General features: G+C 34.4%; 1 protein-coding gene across 3 annotated transcripts in view; it reads right to left on the bottom strand.

Moving 5' to 3' along the window:
* Prkd3 (protein kinase D3) overlaps positions 1 to 21,757 on the bottom strand; it is a 69,901-nt gene that overhangs the window by 22,017 nt on the left and 26,127 nt on the right. For all 3 annotated transcript variants that reach the window (XM_046441662.2, XM_046441661.2, XM_046441663.2), the window contains exons 4-11: positions 21,529 to 21,660; positions 20,138 to 20,295; positions 13,574 to 13,766; positions 10,991 to 11,068; positions 6,677 to 6,860; positions 4,979 to 5,102; positions 2,316 to 2,393; positions 760 to 1,036 (exon numbers count right to left, since the gene is read on the bottom strand). In XM_046441662.2, the coding sequence (XP_046297618.1) occupies positions 760 to 1,036; positions 2,316 to 2,393; positions 4,979 to 5,102; positions 6,677 to 6,860; positions 10,991 to 11,068; positions 13,574 to 13,766; positions 20,138 to 20,295; positions 21,529 to 21,660 (1,224 nt within the window). The remainder of the gene's footprint in view (positions 1 to 759; positions 1,037 to 2,315; positions 2,394 to 4,978; positions 5,103 to 6,676; positions 6,861 to 10,990; positions 11,069 to 13,573; positions 13,767 to 20,137; positions 20,296 to 21,528; positions 21,661 to 21,757) is intronic.

The raw sequence follows: 21,757 nt of genomic DNA on the forward strand, positions 1-21,757 counted from the left end.
GAGTTGCAAAAAATTATGTAAGTAAAGTGAAATAAACTATATTTGGCAAGCGGCTGGTACTTATTTCAATATGAATGTATTTCTTGAATGACTTTTTTCTCCATATTGCCAATGGAGTATAAGTGGCATTATACTGTGATTTTCTGATTGTTAACTATTCACTCAAACCTTTATCAAATCTAGGGCTAATTTTACAAATTTTCCCACTGTAGAACATGTGTTTCAATAATTCTTAATATTGCTGAATTTTTAAAATTCACTTAAATGAACATTTCTGACTTCACATATATCATGAGTATGGTATGAATTTACTGATTGTAGGTATGGTATGAACATAATACTTTATTGCTTGTTTATATCTCAACATATGCAAAAATACTAACAGAATATTTAATCCAGTGAAACTTCATAGATGCCACGTACTGTTCTGTACTTTATAGATTCCCTTTCATTTAATACTAATAACTCCATGAAACAGTTACTACTACAGAGAGGGAAAGTATTTGACTAAGAACATATAGCAGGTTGGTAAAGCTACTTATATGTAGGGAGACTTACTCTGGAGCCTGGCTCTGGGCTGTGTGTGTGTGTGTGCGCGCGCACACACACGCACATGTGTATATAATAGCATAATTTTATAAAGGAATCAACGATATAAAGCTTAAGCTAAGCATTAAGAATACACAAGGGAACATAATCACATCCCAAAATGTTTAAAACCAAAGAGGAGAAAAAGTCATCAACTATCTTATTGCTTACTGTGGTCTTTCCCCTGCCCTGGAGAAGTGCAAACACTTGCTTGAGGGGTCACTGGCATGAGGGCTTGGCGAATTGCTTTTTCCCAGCTCTGTGCTACATCAAGTCCAACTCCAGTGGCAGCAAGAACAGGATTGTGAGAGTTGTCCCCATTGTTCTCACCAACAAAGTATACCATAGTGTCAGTGATGATTTCAAAACAGTGTGGGTTACTGCCTTGTGAAATGTTTGTGAAATCTCGTGGTGAAGATACTTGGAGAATTTCTGAAAGTGGAATTTCCTGAAAGTGTAAGTAAAAAATTAAACTTTAAAAAAATATGAATACCTATTTGTTTTCATTTTTAAATAAGCTTAGAAATTTAAGACATGCATTTGAAAAAATTCCATTAAATATTCCATTCCATTAAACAAAATATGTGGTATACTGAACACAGAATCAAGTCTTATGATAATGCCTGCCTTAAATGACCTGCATGTTTATCAATGTGAAAGGCAGAGCATGAAATATGATAAGTATAACAAAAGATTTAGGCCTATAATACATTATTAGGATGCAGGAAGGAAAGGATTTAGGAGGGTAGTGTGCCACTATAGCCAACATTTTTTCAGTTTCCACTTGTCATTAAATTAGCTTAACAGCTATTTTTCTAGTGGCTACTTTTTTTGCAAGTTATAGCCCCAAAGTGAGCAAGAAGCAGAAAAAGCAGAATCTTGGGTCATTAGAGGTCACATAAATACTCCCCAGTTCTGTCAATTGAAGTCAACTACCAGTCATTTAATGTTCAGTCTACTTCTTAAGGAAAAAAAAGTTTATTCTTAAAAACATGTTGTTGTGCTTCTGTGCATTTTCTTTCTTTTAAAGAGATGGGGTCTCCCTATGTTGCCCAAGCTAGCTCCAAACTTCCAGGCTCAAGTTATCTTTCTGAGTAGCTTAGATTGTTCTAAGCATGAAACCACATTTCATTCACTGAATATTTTCACCAATTCTTTAATTTTTAGCTGCTTTTCCTTTAGAGACCATATTTCATTCCCCTCTATGGAAAGTACTGGTATTGAACATTAAACTGGAGGGCTCCAAAAGAGCAGTGAAAGATGAAACTTTCCTCCCATTCTTTCTTACTGATCAAATTGCTACACTTATAATCTTGTTTAGTGTTAGTCTGTGACATGGCAAAAAGTGGTGCAAGCCAAGGAAGAAGACTATACAAAGGAGATGAAGAGTAAAAATAAATAACTGGGAACTGGAGCCCAAGATAATGTGGGCTCTTCTGCATAGGCAATGAAATGGACTTTCTAAGCTGTCCAATCTAAATCACACTATCCCAAATCAAAGCAGCTTCAACTTGACAGGACAAAACCACACATACAACCAAAAAGCAATCTTTGGTAGCAGGGTTGCTGAGAGGAGTTGTGTGGAGGGGTGGAGAATAGGTGCTTCAATAAGAAATTTAACAGTGACTTCTATAAATAATATTAGGCAGGGCCATAACAGTATATATTTATATATATTTGGAAAAATAAAATATTTTAATAACTTTCATAAAATGTAAAATGCTTACCTTGTAATACTTTGATCCAGATTCATTTTGAAATAATGTTAGACTTTTGCTGTCAAGTCTCCAATAATGCCTCTTTCTCTATAAATTAGAGATCAAAAGATGGTGAGGTTCAAAAATAATTCCTCCAAAGAACTTATACTTTCTTTTTCCTTAATTTCTACTCATAAGTGTTTATTCTTTTTTAAAAATATTTATTTTTTTGTAGTTGGACACAATACCTTTATTTTATTTATTTATTTTTATGTGGTGCTGAGGATCGAACCCAGGGTCTCGCATGTGCGAGGCAAGTGCTGTACCACTGAGCCACAACCCCAGCCCAAGTGTGTATTCTTGATAAGTTTAAAATCTATGATTCTAAATTTTCAAAACATAAGGTATAGAGTATCACTCCAACAGTCACTCAGATCCTATTCCTGACCCTCATTCCATTCAAACAATGTTGTTAGATTTTTGGAAAATGTTTTAGAGAAATGTATGCATGCTCATATAAATATGTATTTGTTAAAGACATATACACACAGATACATAATTTACCTACTGGCGAAATTTCTAGAAACTGACCTATTGGATCGAAAAATATGTGCATGTGTAATTTTAAAAATAGTGTTAAATTATTCTATACAAGACTTAATTTGCAGTCTCATCAGCAACATATGAGAGTACTATTTTACTCATACTCTCACTAATGCAGTATATTATTAAACTTTTTGATGTTTGATATTCTGAAAAATAAAAACTGGTATTTCAGTGCAAGTTTAAATTGATATTTCTTTTATTGTAAATGAAATCAAGTTCTTATATGTAAGAGTCATTTTTCTGTGAACTCTCTTCATATTCTTTTTTTAAAAATTTTTTTTTAGTTATACATGGGCACAATGTATTTTATTTATTTTTATGTGGTGCTGAGGATTGAACCCAGGGTCTCACATGTGCGAGGCGAGCACCCTACCGCTGAGCCACAACCCCAGCCCTCTCTTCATATTCTTTTCCCATTTTCCTACTGTGATATGATCTTTTTCATATCTATTTATTGGCTTTATTCACATATTATGGAATTAACCCGTTTAGAAAACGAGTGAAAAATAATTTTTCCAGCTTGTTATTTGGTTTTTGCCATGTGGAATTTACAAGATTGAATTTACTGATTTTTTCCTCCTATTGTCAGTTTATAAATAATAATTCTACAGTTTCTTCTACTGGTTTAATTTGTTTACATTTTTTTTATATATTTATTTTTTAGTTATAAGTGGACATGTGTCTTTATTTTACTTTATGTGGTGCTGAGGATTGAACCCAGTGCCTCATGCATGCTAGGTGTGCGCTCTACTTCTGAGCCACAACCCCAGCCCCAATTTGTTTACATTTAAATTTTAGATCTACTTAGGTTTATTCCATGTAGAGTGTGTGTTATGTTTATGATTTTTTTTTTCAAAATGGCTATGTGGTTGTCCCAATGCCATTTATTGAATTATCTACCTCTCACCTTGCTGATGTGATATAGTACCTTTTTGATATGCTGCTAAATTCTCAAACATGTATCACTCAGAGTTCCATTTAGAAGGATAAGGACTAAATTAAAAATAATAATAATAATAATAATATATATATACATCTATAGTCTGTACTCCTGTCATCAAATAGAACTTCTTTAAAACCAGCTAAATGTATTGAATACTCTAAATATTCTTAAAAGGTCTACTAAAAAGTCTTTCAGTAACCTTCATCAAATTTAGAAAAATAACAAAATAATGGCTATTAAATACTTTCTTGAGTACTTACTGCATGTCAAACATTGTTCTAAACTTTTCTTACATATTCACTCACTTGGATCTGTGAGGTAGTTACTATTATTATAACAATATTACAGATGAGAAAACTGAGGCATAAAGAAAATCAGTAACTTTCCCAAGTTCACACAGTTTTAGTAAGTCACATAGACTCAGGCAGTCTACGTATAAAGTCTATGTTCTTAACTACAACACTAAGTTAACTCTTCATATCTACTGCCATCCCACTATAATTTCACCATTCCTTTTCTTTGCTAGCTAGATCTAAAAAATAATTTGACTATTTACACTAAGTCAAAATCTACATAAAAATAGATGCCTCTATCTTTGTAATAACTTACAATGACTTTGGATAAGGTTCTAGTTCCTTCCACCTTTATTTGTAGTTCATTATGTTTTGATTCATTACTCTTTATTGTCATATAATATCGGATTCTTTTTTAGCGGGGGTGTTCAGGATTGAACCCAGGGGCACTATTGTCATTGAGTCACTTCCCTAGCCCTTTTTATTTTTTTGAGATAGGTTCTTTCGCTAAGTTGTTTAGGGCCTTGCTAAGTTGCTTAGGCTGTCCTTGAACTTGCATTCCTCCTGCCTCAGTCTCCAGTTGCTAGAATTACAGGTGTGCACCACCATGACTGGCTCAGAATCTTTTTGAATCTTGACTATTCTTTCAGTTTGTAAAGACAACACATTAGATGTTATGCCTTTCAAAAGCTTGTGTAACTATAATTCCAGTGTAACTTACATACTGCTATATTGTACACAGATGTCTTAATATATACGTACATTTCATCCTCATTTTGATTTTAAAAGTATGGAAAATAAAACTCAGAAGCAAGTTTCACTAGCATATTAAAAGATATGTAATTACTGACCAGATTATCCCTGCTGGTGTAATGGACCATCCACCCTTCCTTCACCATTGTGCTGCTCTTCCTCTTTGTGTGCTTGATGGATTGTACGACTCTCATTAGCGGAATATTATTGCTTGTTGATGGACTAAAAAATATTTAACATTTATAAATATTTATAATTTAGATTTTTTTAAAAAATATCATAAATACTATAAGCTCATCAAGTCTCTTTTTAAAGTAACAGCTAAAATTTTTTAAACCATCTTAGGAAGACAGACAACTACTCAAAAGAAAATAAGTTAACCCTATTATTATGATACATAGAAAACTAAGATAATATTTTTTAAATATTCATTATTTACATGAGTAAATGACTTTTTTCTGGAGGGTCACAAAAAAATAGGAAAATAATAAACAGCAGTAAAAATACTCCTTAACTAGAAGATCTGGAGCCTGGAGGAGGGTCTAATCTCATTTGGATTTGCTGTGGAGTTGTTTTCTTGCCTAGGCAGCATGATAAATTAGCAAATCCATAATATGGCAAAATACATATACTCAAATTCACATGGCTCAAATGTCAAATTCAGTTGATTATGTTGTTAGCGAAAGCCCCTCTAATAGTCAATACTAAAATAATTTTTAAAAAATATTTTTTTAGTTATAGACAGACACAAAACCTTTATTATTTATTTATTTTTATGTGTCGCTGAGGATCGAACCCAGTACCTCACATGTATGAGGCAAGCACTCTACCACTGAGCCACAATCCCAGCCCCAAAAGAAAATAATTCATAAATAATTCTTTCTTAAATAAATAAACCCAATGTTATCAGTCCAATCAGATTATACTGTAATGTGGCTCAGTAACTATAGCTGGAGAAAAAGAGCAATCTGGTGTGTATAAATATGTGTATACATATATATATCTCAAATATAGTCTTGAAAGTTCATCTACAAACAGTTAAATAATGTTCTCTTAAACTAGGAGGTATCCATGATTAGAAAACTAGCTAGATTTTTTTAGCAGTCTCCAAACTGGGTAAACATCAAGTTTTAGCTAGTAATGATAATGATAATAAAAGCTATAATTTAATGAAAAGTCAAAGTAAATAAATGATGACTCAGCCATGTGAGATTGATAAATGACCCATTTTTCTCTAAATAACTCTTCACTGCCAACTGAAAAACAAAACCTGCCAAAAATGCTTACATCTTACTACAAAGTAGTATATCCTATAGGTAATGAATATTTAATTTACATAATAGTGAATATTTAAAAGTTTTATAGTCCAGTAACATTTGTACAAAAATGCTAATAGATTAACTGTGTTAGTATGAAAACTACCCTCAAATTCATGGTCTTCATTTTTATGCAACATTCTCAGGAATGTATTCTTTATTGCTATTTCTATCATCAGGTAATTTGCCTGTGTGAAGAAAATGGCTGCTTTAACTGATGGTTTAATACTGACACCTTGTGGTTTGCCCCATAAGTAGATATTAAATCTAGACTATATTTAAATATTTTTCTTTTTAAGAAAAATGGATGGCAAAAATGATATTTATTTCAGAAATACTGTAGTGCATGTAAAGAACTAGCCGCAACTTAGATTTTAAGTTACATTTAAAGTTCTGCTTAAAGAGATGCAAGTTTTTCTTAATGGAGATCCTAACCTGACCATGATTTTGGAAGCAGTCTGCAACATCTACACGTGTTACCTGATTGTTTTAATAGCTTCTTCATCTCGTTCCACATCAAGATCAGATGGATCCAGGAAGAACATTTTATCTTCTGGGGGAGATGGCTCTTCTGTGTCATCCAAGCCTCGACTACCATCACTATTTATGTCACTATTGTCAATGTCCATTGGTATATCTGTATCTGTTCCCAGACTGGAAGGTTCTGGCAAAGTTTTAAATGAATTTCAGAGTTTTATGTTAATGAAATAACATATCTAAGTAGTCTGTTAAACAGGAAAAAACATTTTAAAACTCTTTAAATATAGAAAAATATCTTTGTGATTCAAGATAAATAAGTATTTCTTAAAGAAGATACAAAATGGGGGCTGGAGATATAGCCCAGTTGGCAGAGTGCATGCCTCTCATGCACAAGCCCTGGGTTCAATCCCCCCCCCCCCCCACACACACACAAAAAGATACAAAATCATGAGGTACAAAATTAATTTTGATTATGTTAGAATTTTAAATTTCCATATGACACAAGGTACTGCATATAAGCAAAGTAAAAGATAAGCCCCTATTTTACATTTTGGTAAAAAAAAATTTTTAGTAACAGTGCCAAGATAATTCAATGAGGAAAGAATTAAATAGTCTTTTAAATAAATGCTGATAGGACAACTGGATATTTATATACAGAAGAATTGAGTCTGATGCCTTTCTTAAACTATATTAAAAAATTAACTCAAAGTAGATCAACCTAAAATATAAGAGTTAAAACTATAAATGCTTAGAAGAAAACACGGGAGTAAATATTTGTGATCCTGGTTTATGCAAAGCCTTCTTAGATACAACACCAACAACCTAAGTGACAAAAATAAATGCATGCATGCACTGGATTTCATCAAAAAAAACATACTTCTGTGGGGTACACCACACCTTAAGAAAGTGAAAAGACAGCCCTCAGCATGGGAGAATATACCTGTAAATTATATATTACATAAGGAACTTGTATCCAGAACATCTGAAGAACTTTTATAACAATAATTAAAAAAACAAATAATTTAGTTAAATGGGGAAAGGACCACAAGAGAAAGTTCTCCAAAGAGGAGATAAAAACCGCCAACAAGCACATGAAAAGATGCTCAATATCATTAGCCAACAAGGAAATGCAAGTGAAAACCACAATGAGATAGACTTAACACTTAGTAGATGCCTATAATCAGAAAGACAGATAACAACAGGTGGTGAGGACACAGAAAAACTTAGATTTTCATATATTGCTGGTGGGATGTAAAATAGTGCAGCTGCTTTGGAAAAGTCTGACAGGTCCTCAAAATGTTCAACATGAAGTTTCTGTATGACTCAACAATTCTACTACTAGGTATCCATCCAAGTGAAATGAAAATATCTCCTTTGAAAAATTATACAAGTGTTCATAGCAACCTTATTCTTAACAGTCCCAATATAACTCAAACATCCATTGATTGATGAATGGATAAATAAAAATGCAGCATAAACCTGAAGAGCAATATTATTTGTCAATAAAAAAATGAATTAAGTGGGGCTGGGGTTGTGGCTCAGTGGTAGAGTGCTCGCCTAGCATGCATGAGGCACTGGGTTCGATCCTCAGCACCCCATAAAAATAAAATAAAGATACTGTGTCCACCTAAAAATTAAAAAAAATATATATAAAAAATGAATTAAGTATTGACAGATGCCACAATAGAGATGAACCCTGCAAACATTAATGCTAAGTAAAACAAACCACTCATAAGACTATATATTGTGTAATTCCAAGTATACAAATGTCTAAAATAGACAAAAGCAAAAAGTTGATTAGAGGTTGCCAGGGATAGCAGGAAGTAGAGGACAGGAACCACTAGTTATGGAATTTATTTTGGGGGTGATGAAAATGTTCTAATATTACAGTTACAACTATGTAACTTTGTGAATGTATCCACTAGATGAATTGTAAGGTATGCAAATTACATCTTAAATCTGTTAAAAAATAAAGTCACTGAGAAGCTACTTATACCACACATAACTCAAAAAGGATTAGTATGTAGAATTAACAACTTCTGAAAATCTATAATAAACAAACAAAAATAACAAAGCATTTGAACAGGCAATTTACAAGGAAAGAAATTCTAAATAACAAATAAACATCTGAAGGATGCTCAAACTCAATAGTAATCAGAGAAATGCACACTAAAATACATAGTATTTCATATCCATTTGTCAAAGGAAAAAAGATACAAAAATGCAAATACATGAACTGTAAATTTAGAGAAGACTTCAGTCATAGAAAACTATATTAATAAAGATTAATTGAAAAATAAAACCAACTTTACTTTGTCAATGATGTTACCTAGCTATGGTGCAAATGACTCTTTGTACCCACAATCCATTTGCTGAAATCCTAACTCCCAGAATAATATGGTATAAGGAGGTGGGGCCTTTGAGAGATGATTAAATTATAAGAGATCTGCTCTCATGATTGGGATAATGCCCTTATAAAATAGGCCCAATGGAGCTGGTTTACCCATTATACCATCTAAAGATGCAGCTAAAAGGTACCATCTATGAACCAAGAGATGGACACCCTCACCAGACATAGAATCTGCCAGCACCCTGAACTTCCCAGCCTCTAGAACTATAAAAAAAAATTTTGTCATTTATAAGCTACTGAGCTTTTGGTATTTTATTATAGTAGCCTGAACAGACCAAGACAATCAGTAGCAATGGAAAGCATGCCACAAGAGAAAACATTAAACTCTGTTTTTCAAATTTTCTTTTTCTATTTTGCGGTGCTTAGGACTGAAACCAGGGCCTCATACATACTACACAAACAACCACTAAGCCACATTCCCAGCACAAGAAAATGTTAAACTCTCAAGTAATTTAATTTTTCATTTGTTATGCTTTTTCTACAGAATAACATATTATTTTTTTAATAGTCATGTAAATTGTCAAAGGAAAAATATGTTGAAAATTTAGAGCCCTTCCTCCTTCATTCAAAAAATGGTAATGTCTTTGCTTAGTATTATCTTGAAAAGAGAAGGTGTGGGAGGCCATATGTGGGAGGCCAACCTTACCGGTGACTGAGTTACACTCCCCAGCTGGGTGCTGAGGCGCTCAGTCACAGAAATGGGTGTGTCTTGCTACAGCCCCATGGGTGAAGCTATGCTCACCTGTTCCTTTGTAATATAACCCCTTGCCCTGTTTAGGATAGAATCTTCCATGGAAGTGCCTTGTGTGTGTCCCCTCCTCTTACTGTGCCCTTGGGTGTGGCCTACCCAGGTGTCAGTCAACCTGCTGTCAGTGGACATCATGAAGATAGACTCAGCCCCCTGAAACCTGACCCCTTGCCTCATTTGAATAGCTTCTCCTCAATAAAAGGGGTCAGCGCGTGTGCTCTCTCTCTCTCTCTCTTTCTGCGGACCCTTAAGGTCAGAGGAGCCGTCACAGGAACCCCAAAGAAAAAGGTATTTGTGTCTCTTGTGTGGTTATTTCGTGCAGCCCAGTTAGCCCAGTTTAACTAGAGTGACCCCTGAGCCTTTTAGTCGTGAGAACAGAAATCCGGCAAGAAGGGGTAGGGGGGACATGACAACACAATGACAGACAGTAGGATAGTGTTTCAATGACTATGAACTAAGGTACCCAGATCATATGATCATATGGGTCCAAATTCTGACTCTGCTAACTTTGGCTGTATTTCTGACAAGTTATTTCATGTCTTGTTTACTCATTTCTTGGTACTTATCTCAAAGGGTTGTTCTTCTTATGTTTAAATGTCAAATATTTCTAGAGTTCAGAACAGTGTATAACATAGTAAAAAGCTAATAAATACAGGAACTTTGCAAGAATAAGAACAGCAGGGTTTTAAAAGAGATCTTCTTATGTCTACAGATGGAAGTTAATATGTAGCACTACTGGCTATTTTAAACAACAAAGTGGAACGTGGCTAGAGGAAAGATGGGACAGTATAATTATTATTATTTTTTTAAAGAGAGAGAGAGAGAATTTTAATATTTATTTATTTTATTTTTTTTTAGTTTTCGGTGGACACAACATCTTTGTTTGTATGTGGTGCTGAGGATCGAACCCAGGCCACATGCATGCCAGGCAAGTGCACTACCGCTTGAGCCACATCCCCAGCCCAACAGTATAATTATTAATGAATGAATAGTATCACTGATTTCTATAGTTTGCTTGATTATTAAATCGGAAAAAACCTTAAAAAAGAAAAATAAACAAAGTAAAATATGTAAATATAACTTGACACAAAGGTAATACACAAAGGAATCATGATCTTTTCTGTTCTTTTACAGAAATTAAGAAAAATAATTTTACCTCCATTGAAAGTAACCTCTCCAAGGCAGTCTCTTGGTACTTTTGATGCACAGCGTTTATGGCAATTGAATTTACAATCTATAATAAAAATATATGGCTTATTATTATTATATGTAGATAGGCAATATCAGATGTGGTTAGACTTTCCTTAAATCACACATGGAATATAAATACTAATGATGATATTTCTGCTAAAATAATAGTATCTTCCTCCACTAAGAACTCAAGTCTTGCAATAAAGGTCTGGTTAACTTCTGATGACACATCTTAATAGTTATTTAACCTTCCACAAATTACTCAACTCCACCAGGGACCTTCATCTGTATAATGGGGCTAGTAGCATTAATATAACACTGCAAAAGTGTGCTGGCAGCTCCATGTTTACTTCTCTTATCTCACATGCATTGTATCTCTTATCTCACTGTATTTCCTGTATTTTAAGCTGATAATCTCCTATAAGAGTCTTTTAAGCTGACATCTAATGTATGTCAGATACATATTTTTATCTTCTGAGTATTAAAACCTGATACAGATGCTAAAAGGTACCAGACGCAGAAAGGAGACTGAGACTCCACATATATTCTAATAAGGATTTTCACATACAGCCCTATAAGAAAGGACTAAGGTTCTTAGACATAACATCTCCATTTCTACATAATGGTTCTCTTCTGCCTACAAGAACCTCAGAGTTGATGGCACTGCAGAATAGAATCAGATATAATCTATTCAACATGACTGTATAACTCAGTGGTTCTCAAATTTCGATCCCCAGCTCAGCATCAGCATCATTTGGCAACTTGTTAGAAATGTAAATTCTTAGAAGTAAGGCTGAGAAATCTGTGTCCTAATGAGCTTTTTAAGTAACATTAAAATTGAGATCCACTAATGTAACCATGTCTAACACTGCCTCTGAGATTAATTTACCAAAAATAACTGGGTAAAAATAATTTGAGTCCTGATCTACAATGCTTTGTAACTCTTGTGAGTCAAGGAAATCCCATGTATCACATGAGCAGCATAGGTTGAAAGTCATTATAGAAAAAACCAGCCATGAACTTAATAATTTGATGGGTAATAAACTTCACATTAGGTAAAATATAGTCTTTAGGAGAGGTCCTAGTAAAAAAATCATACATGTTAATATCTTGTATATCTCTTAAGCAACATATTAGGTTTTAATTTCATAAACTTCGCAAATTCTGCAAATAACAAGTTCCATTTTCCCTTAGAAAATGTAAAGCTAAATGGTCCACTTGTAGTATATAGGTTCTAATTGTAGGCATTTTTATTTCTTTATGTTCTTACCCATTTATTAAGTAATTTATTTATGCTTGCTTAGATTTTACACATGACTTCAAGCTGCATTAAGTTTTTGTATAGGAAAGGAATTTGAAAATAAAAGAATAAATAGATGGATGAATAAATGAAGAGTAATCAATGACCCCATATAATTTTATTGTTAACAATTTTTTTGCTTTCTTAGCTTTACAAATGAATGAAAACAATGACTATTTTCCTTTTTAACTGTATTAATTCATATTATAATAAACAGGAATTGCTGGATTATAATTATATGGATCACTGAAAAGGTTCAGCTATTCAGAAATATTAACTTGACATTTTCTGAACCAGTATAAGCACAAAACATTATTCTTCTAGAATCCTAAAAGGTTAATCTAATAATCCAGTGGCAGAGTTAACAGGCTTTATTTAAAAACTCATCAATCTGAGGATGCAGCTCAGTGGTAGAGCACTTACCTCACATGCACAAAGCCCTGGGTTCAATCCCCATTATGAAAAGAAAAGAGAGAAAGCCTAATGCCTGAAAGAGTCATATAGTAGGTAACCACATAGTAGATAACCATAACTTACCTTACAAGAGCCAAATTCTTGTTTTTCTGTGTACTAGTGATGTAACTTTTTTTTGTTATTGTGGTGGTGGAGATTAAACTCAGGGCCTCATGCATGTTATGCAAGTGTTATACTGGTAAGTTACATCCCCAGCTCCACTAGCTATGTATGTGATCTTAAGCAATTTACAAATGGAAAATGACTGCTAGTACTAATGATTTTATACAATGCTTGCTATGTAGTACAAACACTGCAGGTAAAAGTTGTTAACATACACACATATATATATTTTTAATATTTGTTTTTTAGTTATAGGTGGACACAATATCTTTATTTTATTTTTATGTGGTGCTGAGGATCAAACCCAGTGCCTCACCCATGCAAGGCGAACGCTCTACCTCTGAGCCACAATCCCAGCCCGGACACATATATTTTATATGCTTTTACACACACACACACACACACACACACACACACATACACACACCTTTCTTTTTAAAGCTGACAAGTAGAAGAACAATTTCTTCAGCAAATTCTTCTAAATAAAAATATTTTAGTAGCTCAGTAGTAGAGCACTTGCCTAGCACATGTGAGGCACTGGGTTCAATCCATTGCACTACATAAAAATAGACAAATAAAATAAAGGTATTGTGTCCCTCTACAACTAAAAATATTTTATATTTATTAAGAAAAAAAAAAGAAATTTTACTGAAAGAAAACATTCAATCCTACCTTTGCACTGCATTCCTTGGCGAAAGAGACCTTTCAGTAACCGTTTGCAGTACTGACATATTGTGGGGCGGCCGTAAGAGTGAACAGCAAACGTGTGTGGAACTTTTACTCTGCACATTACCATCTTTTCCATCCAGATTGGGCGACCACTCCAAGATGGAATTCTCTTACTTGGTTCTTGGTGAACATGTGACTAAAATATAAATAAATCAATATTAAAAACAAAGTGTGGGAGCACAGCTTAACCACAAAAGTCATTATTTGCAATGCTAAAGTCAATAATCTGAAATGTGGATTTCAGCAATTTCCTATGGAAAATTTAGTTTATCAACCCTTGAAGGAGAAAAGTATAGATTCTTTTTCTTGCTATTACTCACATTAAAAACAACAACAACAACAACAACAAATGAAAATAAGGTGTGTTCATTCAGATATATGTTATTTTTTTCATTGACTAACTATTATTTGCCAGGCACGTTCAGCATATAATTAAAAGCCAAAAACCTTAACATGACTCAATTATTTTATTTTTTTGTAGTAATGAGGATCATACCTTGGGGTGTTCCAATACTGAGCTACATTCCCTGTTCTTTTTATTTATTTTTTGTTTTGAGGCAGCGTCTTGCTAAGTTGCCCAGTCTGGCACTGAATTATGATCCTCCTGCCTCAATCTTCTAAACTGATGGAATTAAGGGGTGTACCACCATGACCGGTTTAACATTAATTTATAACTAATTTTCAAATCTATTCAAAACATGACCAAAGCCAGGAATGGTGGCTCATGCTGGTTATTCCAGCCACCCAGGAGACTGAGGCAGGAAGATCACAAGTTTGAGGCCAGCCTCAGTAACTCAGAGGACCCCTAAGCAACTGAGTGAGATCCTGTCTCAAAATAAGAAATAAAAAGGGCTGCAGATGTTGTTCAGTGATTAAATGACCCTGAGTTTAACCTCCAAACCCAAAACAAACAACAAAAACAAAAACCTAAGGATTTAATCATAGAAAATGTACATAAATTTGAAGAGTATTATTGTATTATTGAACATGAAGTCTCAAAATTATTTTAAAATAAATTTTAGATTTTCAAAAATATCTCAACCTATATATATATAAATTTAAGTCTAATTCATTTTGATGATATAATTAATGACAGGTACAAAATAATTAAAATGGCTTTAGCTTTAGGGGCTGGGGCTGGGGCTCAGTGGTAGAGTGCTCACCTAGCATGTGTGAGGTGCTGGGTTCAATCCTTAGCACCACATAAAAATAAATAAAATAAAGGTATTGCGTCCAACTACAACTAAAAAAATGCATTTAAAAAAATGGCTTTAGCCTTAGTAATTAGGCTTTAAGTAATTCCTTAATATTTTCAAGTTCTTTGGATTTTTTTCTCCCAAGTGAACAAAAAACAAAATTAAAGAACAATATGAAATTTTTGTGTAATATAAGGGAGAAAAGGATTTTGTAACTATGCTCTTTCTATATGAAGGAAATAAAGTAAATTGTTGGCTATTTCAATGTGGCTCATTTCATTCATTCACCAAACATTCACTTATTATTATATGCTAGGCCCCATGTTATATATTTGGGACACAAAACTGAATAAAACATAACTCAGGTTCTCAAGCACAAAGTTAAATACCTAACTACCACCTAGATATATGAATAGATTATGCTGTATGTAACTGTTTGCATCTTCTCTGCCAGAATTGAGGTCCTGAGACTGTTTGGATGACTTCTGTAACTAGGAATATTTATAACTCAGAAAAGTTGAGTTTTTCTATATTGATACGTTCCACTAATGGAAGCAAAAGAAGTGAGAAAAAAACAAGAGACAGAGAAATGTAGGAGGAAGTAAAAGGAGGAAGACGAGCAAAAAACAGAAGAAAAGGAAAAGAATCAGAACAAAACAACTGAATGCAGAACACTATAAAAGGAACACAAATGTAGTTTCAGATCAATAGTTTTTTCCTAATGTGTAGCGAGAAATTTCTGAAATGAATTATGAAGCTGTTTAATTCGGGAAAAGTTCAAAAAGAATGTTAAAACCCAAACCACATTTGCATGCTTCAGATGTCCAAGGTGTCTAGTCTGGCTCACCCTTTCTCCCTGCTGCCATGCATGGAACACCTTCAGCTAAAGGAACACCACAGGGATTCTGCAAAGTTAAGAAAGAAGCCAAAGGGAACCAGAAACAGATATTTTAAGTCTGCTCACCCCTGGCTCCCTATTCTAATGGTGGCTCAACACTCTGCTTCTCTTGATTCTGCTTCTACCACTTTTGATTTATCTCAAATTCAAAACACACAAGGTGGAGTTAGACTGATTTAGGCAGCCATCATCAAACATAAAGGGCACTCCTGTAAAAAAGAAACTTCATAACAGACCTTTACACATATCAGTGGTCAGTTACTGCCTTCTGGTCAGGTCCTGCTGGGATTGGGGTCTTGGGGACATGGTAAAGACCATGTGTATCAGGAACTGTTCAGAGGATCAAGGTTGTAGCAGCCACCTAATATGTTATATCCAGGTAAAGTTATTTATGTTATCTCAATTTTAAATAGGAAAAAATAGGCTCAAAGGGATTAATACCAGTAAGTGGTAATATCAGAATCTAGATTTATGTTTAGTTCTTCTCCATTCTAGTCCATCTACAGATTTCCCATCTCAATATACTGAGGGGGCTGGAGTTTTGGCTCAGTGGTAGAACACTTGCCTAGCACGTGTGAGGCACTTGGCTTGATCCTCAGCACCACATAAAAATAAATAAAATAAAGATACTGTGTTCATCTACAATTAAAAAAAATTTTAAAAAATATATTCAGGCTTCCAATACAATCCTACTTGTAACAGCGGTTTGTCTATTAAGGAAGAAATGGTATGGCAGACTTAATCAGAATTTGAAGGAAAGAGAACGTTGGTAGATTAGCAAGAGAAATTGATTAAAATGGGACTATGAAGGGGCTAAGGATTTAGTTCAGTGGTAGAGCTGCTTATTTAGCATATGTGAAGTCCTGGGTTTGATCCTTAGCACCACAAAACAAAAAAACCACAAACAAACAAAAAATTCACCACGATCACCCCCAAAATCCCAAACACAGGATACTTAAAAAGAAACACATAAGGTCTATCTGGGAAAATATCTGCAGGGCTTGAAGTTTAGCTAAATGATAGAGCATGTGCAAAGCCCTAAGTCCAATCCCTGGCAACACACACACACACACACACACACACAAAGGGGGCAGGGAACTATTGAGATTAAAGTAACAATGAGTGAAATTTCTTCTTACCTTGTTTTAATGTCCCCTATTTACAAATTACCATTTTGCTTAAATTGTTATTTCTTGCCTACTAATGCAAAGCCAGAAAATTTCTAAAAGTAATTGATTATTTCCACAGTTTAGTTTTAAGCTAACATTTGCCCAAGTTAATTGTCCACAAAAACCATATAACATTGCCAATACTATATTGTACATAATAATGAAGGAAATAAAAGCATTTTTAAAATCAGTAATTCCTCAATTATGTATATTTAATTGGCTTTGGAGTATTTCTCAGTGAAAGAAATATTTCCACTTTTACACATACACTTAGATCCAACATTTTCTTTCCATTCTGTTCTATACCCTCAAGGATATAAAGAAGCACTTAACTGTCTCATCTTCAAAAAGTCAGCACTCAATTTTGGATTCTTTAACCTTAGTGATCCCAATCTAGCCAAACTCAATGAACAGTATATCTTCTTCTATTCTTCTTCTATCTCTGTTTCCTCTTTAGACTGACTTCTGATATAATAACAGAAACGGCCTTCTTACATGTGAACAAAAACCATCTTGATAGACTCAAAGGTTTCTAATACGAATAATATCTCAGTGACTCACAAACTTTTCTTTCCCATTTCCCTACCTATATAATCAGGACAAGACTATAGCTCCTAGGAGTGTGGTTAGAAGACAAGGTAAAGCTCCTAGCACAAAGCCTGGCACATGTGAGCCACTCTGCTCTTCTCTTTGTTCAGCTGTCTCCTCTGTTCCTATAGTGTATCCTCTCTTCTTATCTTTCTTCCCTGTGATTTTCCTCCAGAGTTCTTCCTTTACTTTATATCTAACTTTCTGAGACTGCATGACTAGATCAACAAAACAAAACCTTGAGGACTTTCCACTCTACCAGTTTTACTTGTTGTAAAATATTCTAAGCAATCAAGCCAATTCAAACTTGTCACTCTACTTCTCATACTTTCCTAAGGAACTTTCATCTTTAGGATAAAATATAAGCCAAGAGATTTAAATTTAACTAGTTAACCTCCTGTACCCATGGGTTTGGCATCCACATATTCAGTCAACCCTGAACTACAAATGTAGTTTGCGTATGGTGGATGAATCTGCATTGAACATACACAGACTTTTTTTTTCCTTAGGAATAATGTTCCCCAAACAGTAAGAACAACACCTATTTACACAGAATTTGCAGCATATTAGGTATTATAAGTAATCTAGAAATGATTTAAAGTATATGAGTATATGCATATATAAATGTACCAAAGAGAATTTCACAATTTTGTGCATGTTGAAAGTACCAATCAAAAATAAAGGAGTGAAAGGAAGATCAATAGAGGAGAGGAGGAAGAAGGGGAGGAAAAGGGGAGGAAGAAGAAAAAATATATACAAGAGGATGTGTGAAAGTTATATGCAAATACTATACCATTTTATATAAAGGACTTGAGCATCCATGAACTTGTTCATAAGATGCACCAACTTTCCTACTATCAATCTTCACCCAAGCTTTTCCACATGTTTATACCTAACTCCTTGTTCTTGGTCTCTATGACACAGTATTCTTCTTCTACTTTAAAATCAGAAGGTTTTACCCCAATATCTCAGTATACCAAAATCTTGTAACCCCCTTGGGCATCAAGACAATATCCCAAGTCTTGATTTTGCCACTAATATATTGAAGATCAAAAAGGTTATAAAACAACTAAATGATAAGATTACAACCTATGGATGAAAGTCATCTCAAGTACTATTAAATGACTAAGGGAGTTATTTCTTTTTTCTCTGACCTTTATCTTTGAGAAGCACAATACATTAGGGAGAAAAATCACAGATTTAAAAATAATGAGATCTGGATTTAATTCTAATATCTCTTATTCATTTGCTCTGTGACTTCAGACAGGTTCTGGGTCTCCACTGTCTTATGTGTATACAGACTTATGAATATACCTCAAAATGTGAGGTTCAATGGAATCATTCACTCACTAATTCACGCACCAACTGAGTATCTACTAAGTACCAGGTACTGTGATGAGCATTAGGGGCACATAAAGACACAAATATTGTCTTCTCTAAATAGATAATAAACTCCTTCGGGACACAAAAGTGATATTAGGTAGTATGTCATATACACAATTAGAAAGTTTTGAAAAGTATGATGTCATTCACAAAATAAAATAACTTCTAGGTAAGGAAAATTGGGAAAGGCAGGTAGGTAGCTATTGAGGTAGGTCTGGAAAAACTATGTACGACTGACCTGAAGAACAGAGTTAGGAGGAACAAGGATGTGCAGGAAATGTTGGAATAACGTAGACTGCCAGGAACATAGACTATATAAAGATTTCTGTGATGGTTAATCTTGGTTATGGACCTGACTAGATTGAGAAATGTCTAGAAATCCATAAAGCTTACTTCTGGGTGTGTCTGGAAGGGTGTTTCCATAGATGACTGACATGCAGGTCACAGAACTGAGTGGGAAAGACCTGCCCTGGATGTGCATTGTCCAATAAGCTGGGGTCCTGGCTTTAACAAAGAGCAGAAGAAGGAGAAAACTTGTACATGCACACTATCCTCTTTTAAGTGGGAGGATTCTTTTTTTTTTTTTTGCTGCCATCACAGATTCCAGCTTCTTCAGCCTTTGAATGTGCACTTGCACTAGAAACTCTCCAAGACACTTTGGGGCCTGTAGCCTTGAAATGGGGTTCATTATTGGTCCTTATTACACTCTGAGGTTTCAGCTTTTTTGACTGAGCAGCTCTCCAGCCTACAGATGGCCATGTAGGACTATTAAACCTCTGACTGTATACGTCAATTTAATAAATTCCCTCTTTTAATCTCTCTCTCTCTCTCTCTCTCTCTCTCTCTCTCTCTCTCTCTCTCTCTCACACACACACACACACACACACACACACACACACACTATTGTTTCTGTTCTTCTGGAGCTCCCGAACTAATAGTTTTCTAGTGGGAAGCAACATCAAGTTGCATATTAGGGAAACTCATCTGGCTGTTTTATATGAGATGGAAAGTTAAGTATGGAGACCAGGAGCCAGGATACTGGCTAGTAGCTAATGCAATGGTCCAATTGATAAAATAATGCAATCCTTAGGTACACAAAATCCAATTTATTCCTACTGGTAAGATTTGTCTTCATTATTACATTTTAAGCTTCTTAAGTGTAGGAATATTACTATATTTAATTATATAAGTTATATTCTAGAATGATGTCATACCCTGTGGAAGCATTAGGAATAACTAGCAAAACCTCCTTCTATTTCCTTAGAATACATACCTCTTCACTGAGAAGGGCTATACACTCAGGCTGTAGGGGTCTTGGAACTGAGAGGCCAGGTCCTGGTAGAGATACGTTCGATAGCCGTCTCTTTCTTACTCCACTACAGTTATTTGGTATCTTGAAGGCACATCGTTTGTGATAATTTAGTCCACAACCTAAATATATTTTAAAAGGTAAAATGTAAGATCAAAAAAACTTTACTGCTTACATGTGACACATAAAAAACTATCACTTCTTTTATTTAACTTACTTTCTCTGTCAACAATACCTACCCTGAATAAGAACTCAGATGACAGGCTAAGTAGAAGGTAACAAATTCAAGAACAGGAAACATGCAGAAAGGTTTATTTAGAAAGGTTAAGTTAGCTTTAAAGTAGTAGATCCTGAAGTGCAATCCAAAAGGCAATCACCTTGGAATTTGTTAGAAATGTAAATTACTGGTTTCACCTCTGATTTACTTCATTAGAAACGCAGGAGGGGGCATACCTAAGTGTTTTATGATGCCTGGTATTGAGAGCCACAGCTTAATACAGTGGCCAGCAGCAAACTGTGGTCATGTATCAAATCTTTCCTTTGATAAGAAAACCGTATGAAACTCAAATATCAGTGTTCAAAAATACAACTTTGACTGGAACACAGCCATGCTATTTGTTTATGTATTGTCTATGGTTTGTTTCACACTACAACAACAGAATTAAGTCACAAGAGACACCACATGCTCTGCAGAACCTAAAATATTTACTCTCTGGCTATTACAAAAAAGTTTATTGACCCTACATACTAAAAGACTGCTTCTTTGTAAAAAATGTACATTTGCAGCCTAACCCCTAGCAATTCTAATTTAGAATGACTTTGACCATTATATTTAAGAGACTTAACTTTCTAAAAACTTTTAAGTAAGGAGGTTAATATTTACTGAGCCACATTTTGTGCCAAATGTTTTATCTATATTACCTTATTTGAACCATTCATGAAACCAGTGGGGTTGAATATATTTTTACAGAGAAATCCATCCTCAGGTCTAGTAAGCTGCCTACGATAAAAATGTGTAGGTGGCAGAAGTAGGAACAGAATCTTATAATCTCTGCAATCCTTTTTTTTTTTTTTCCCTTCTCAGTACTGGGGATTGAACCTGGGGTATTTTACCACTGAGCTACATTCCCAGCCCTTTTTATTTTTTATTTCAAGATAGGATCTCATTAAGTTGCTTGGGGCCTAAGTTGCTGAGATTGGCCTTGAACTTGTGACCCTCTTGCTGAAGCCTCCCAAATCACTTCACCCAGCTAATCTTTACAATTCTAAACCCTGGTTACTACTAGATCCAACTATGACTTGTTTTTTTCTTTAATAATAAAAAATGCAAATATGAAAAATTTTAAACCACATACCTTCACATTTTAGTCCCTGACGTACCAATCCCCACAGCATCTCACCACAATAATCACAAAAAGTAGGAGCTTTGTAAGAATGTACATAGAGAGTATGTGGTCGAATCTGGAAGTCTTCTACTGTGGCCAAAGCTTTTAAAAAGAGAAGTATTAAAATAACTTTGCATTTGTAATTACAAGGAGATCAGAAATGCTCACCATGTACATTTATGTTGAAACAGAATCACCA

The sequence above is a fragment of the Marmota monax genome, unplaced genomic scaffold, assembly GCF_021218885.2.
Source record: "Marmota monax isolate L192 unplaced genomic scaffold, Marmota_monax_Labrador192_F-V1.1 WCK01_AAM20220418_F8-fsc00010, whole genome shotgun sequence".
NCBI lineage: Eukaryota > Metazoa > Chordata > Mammalia > Rodentia > Sciuridae > Marmota > Marmota monax.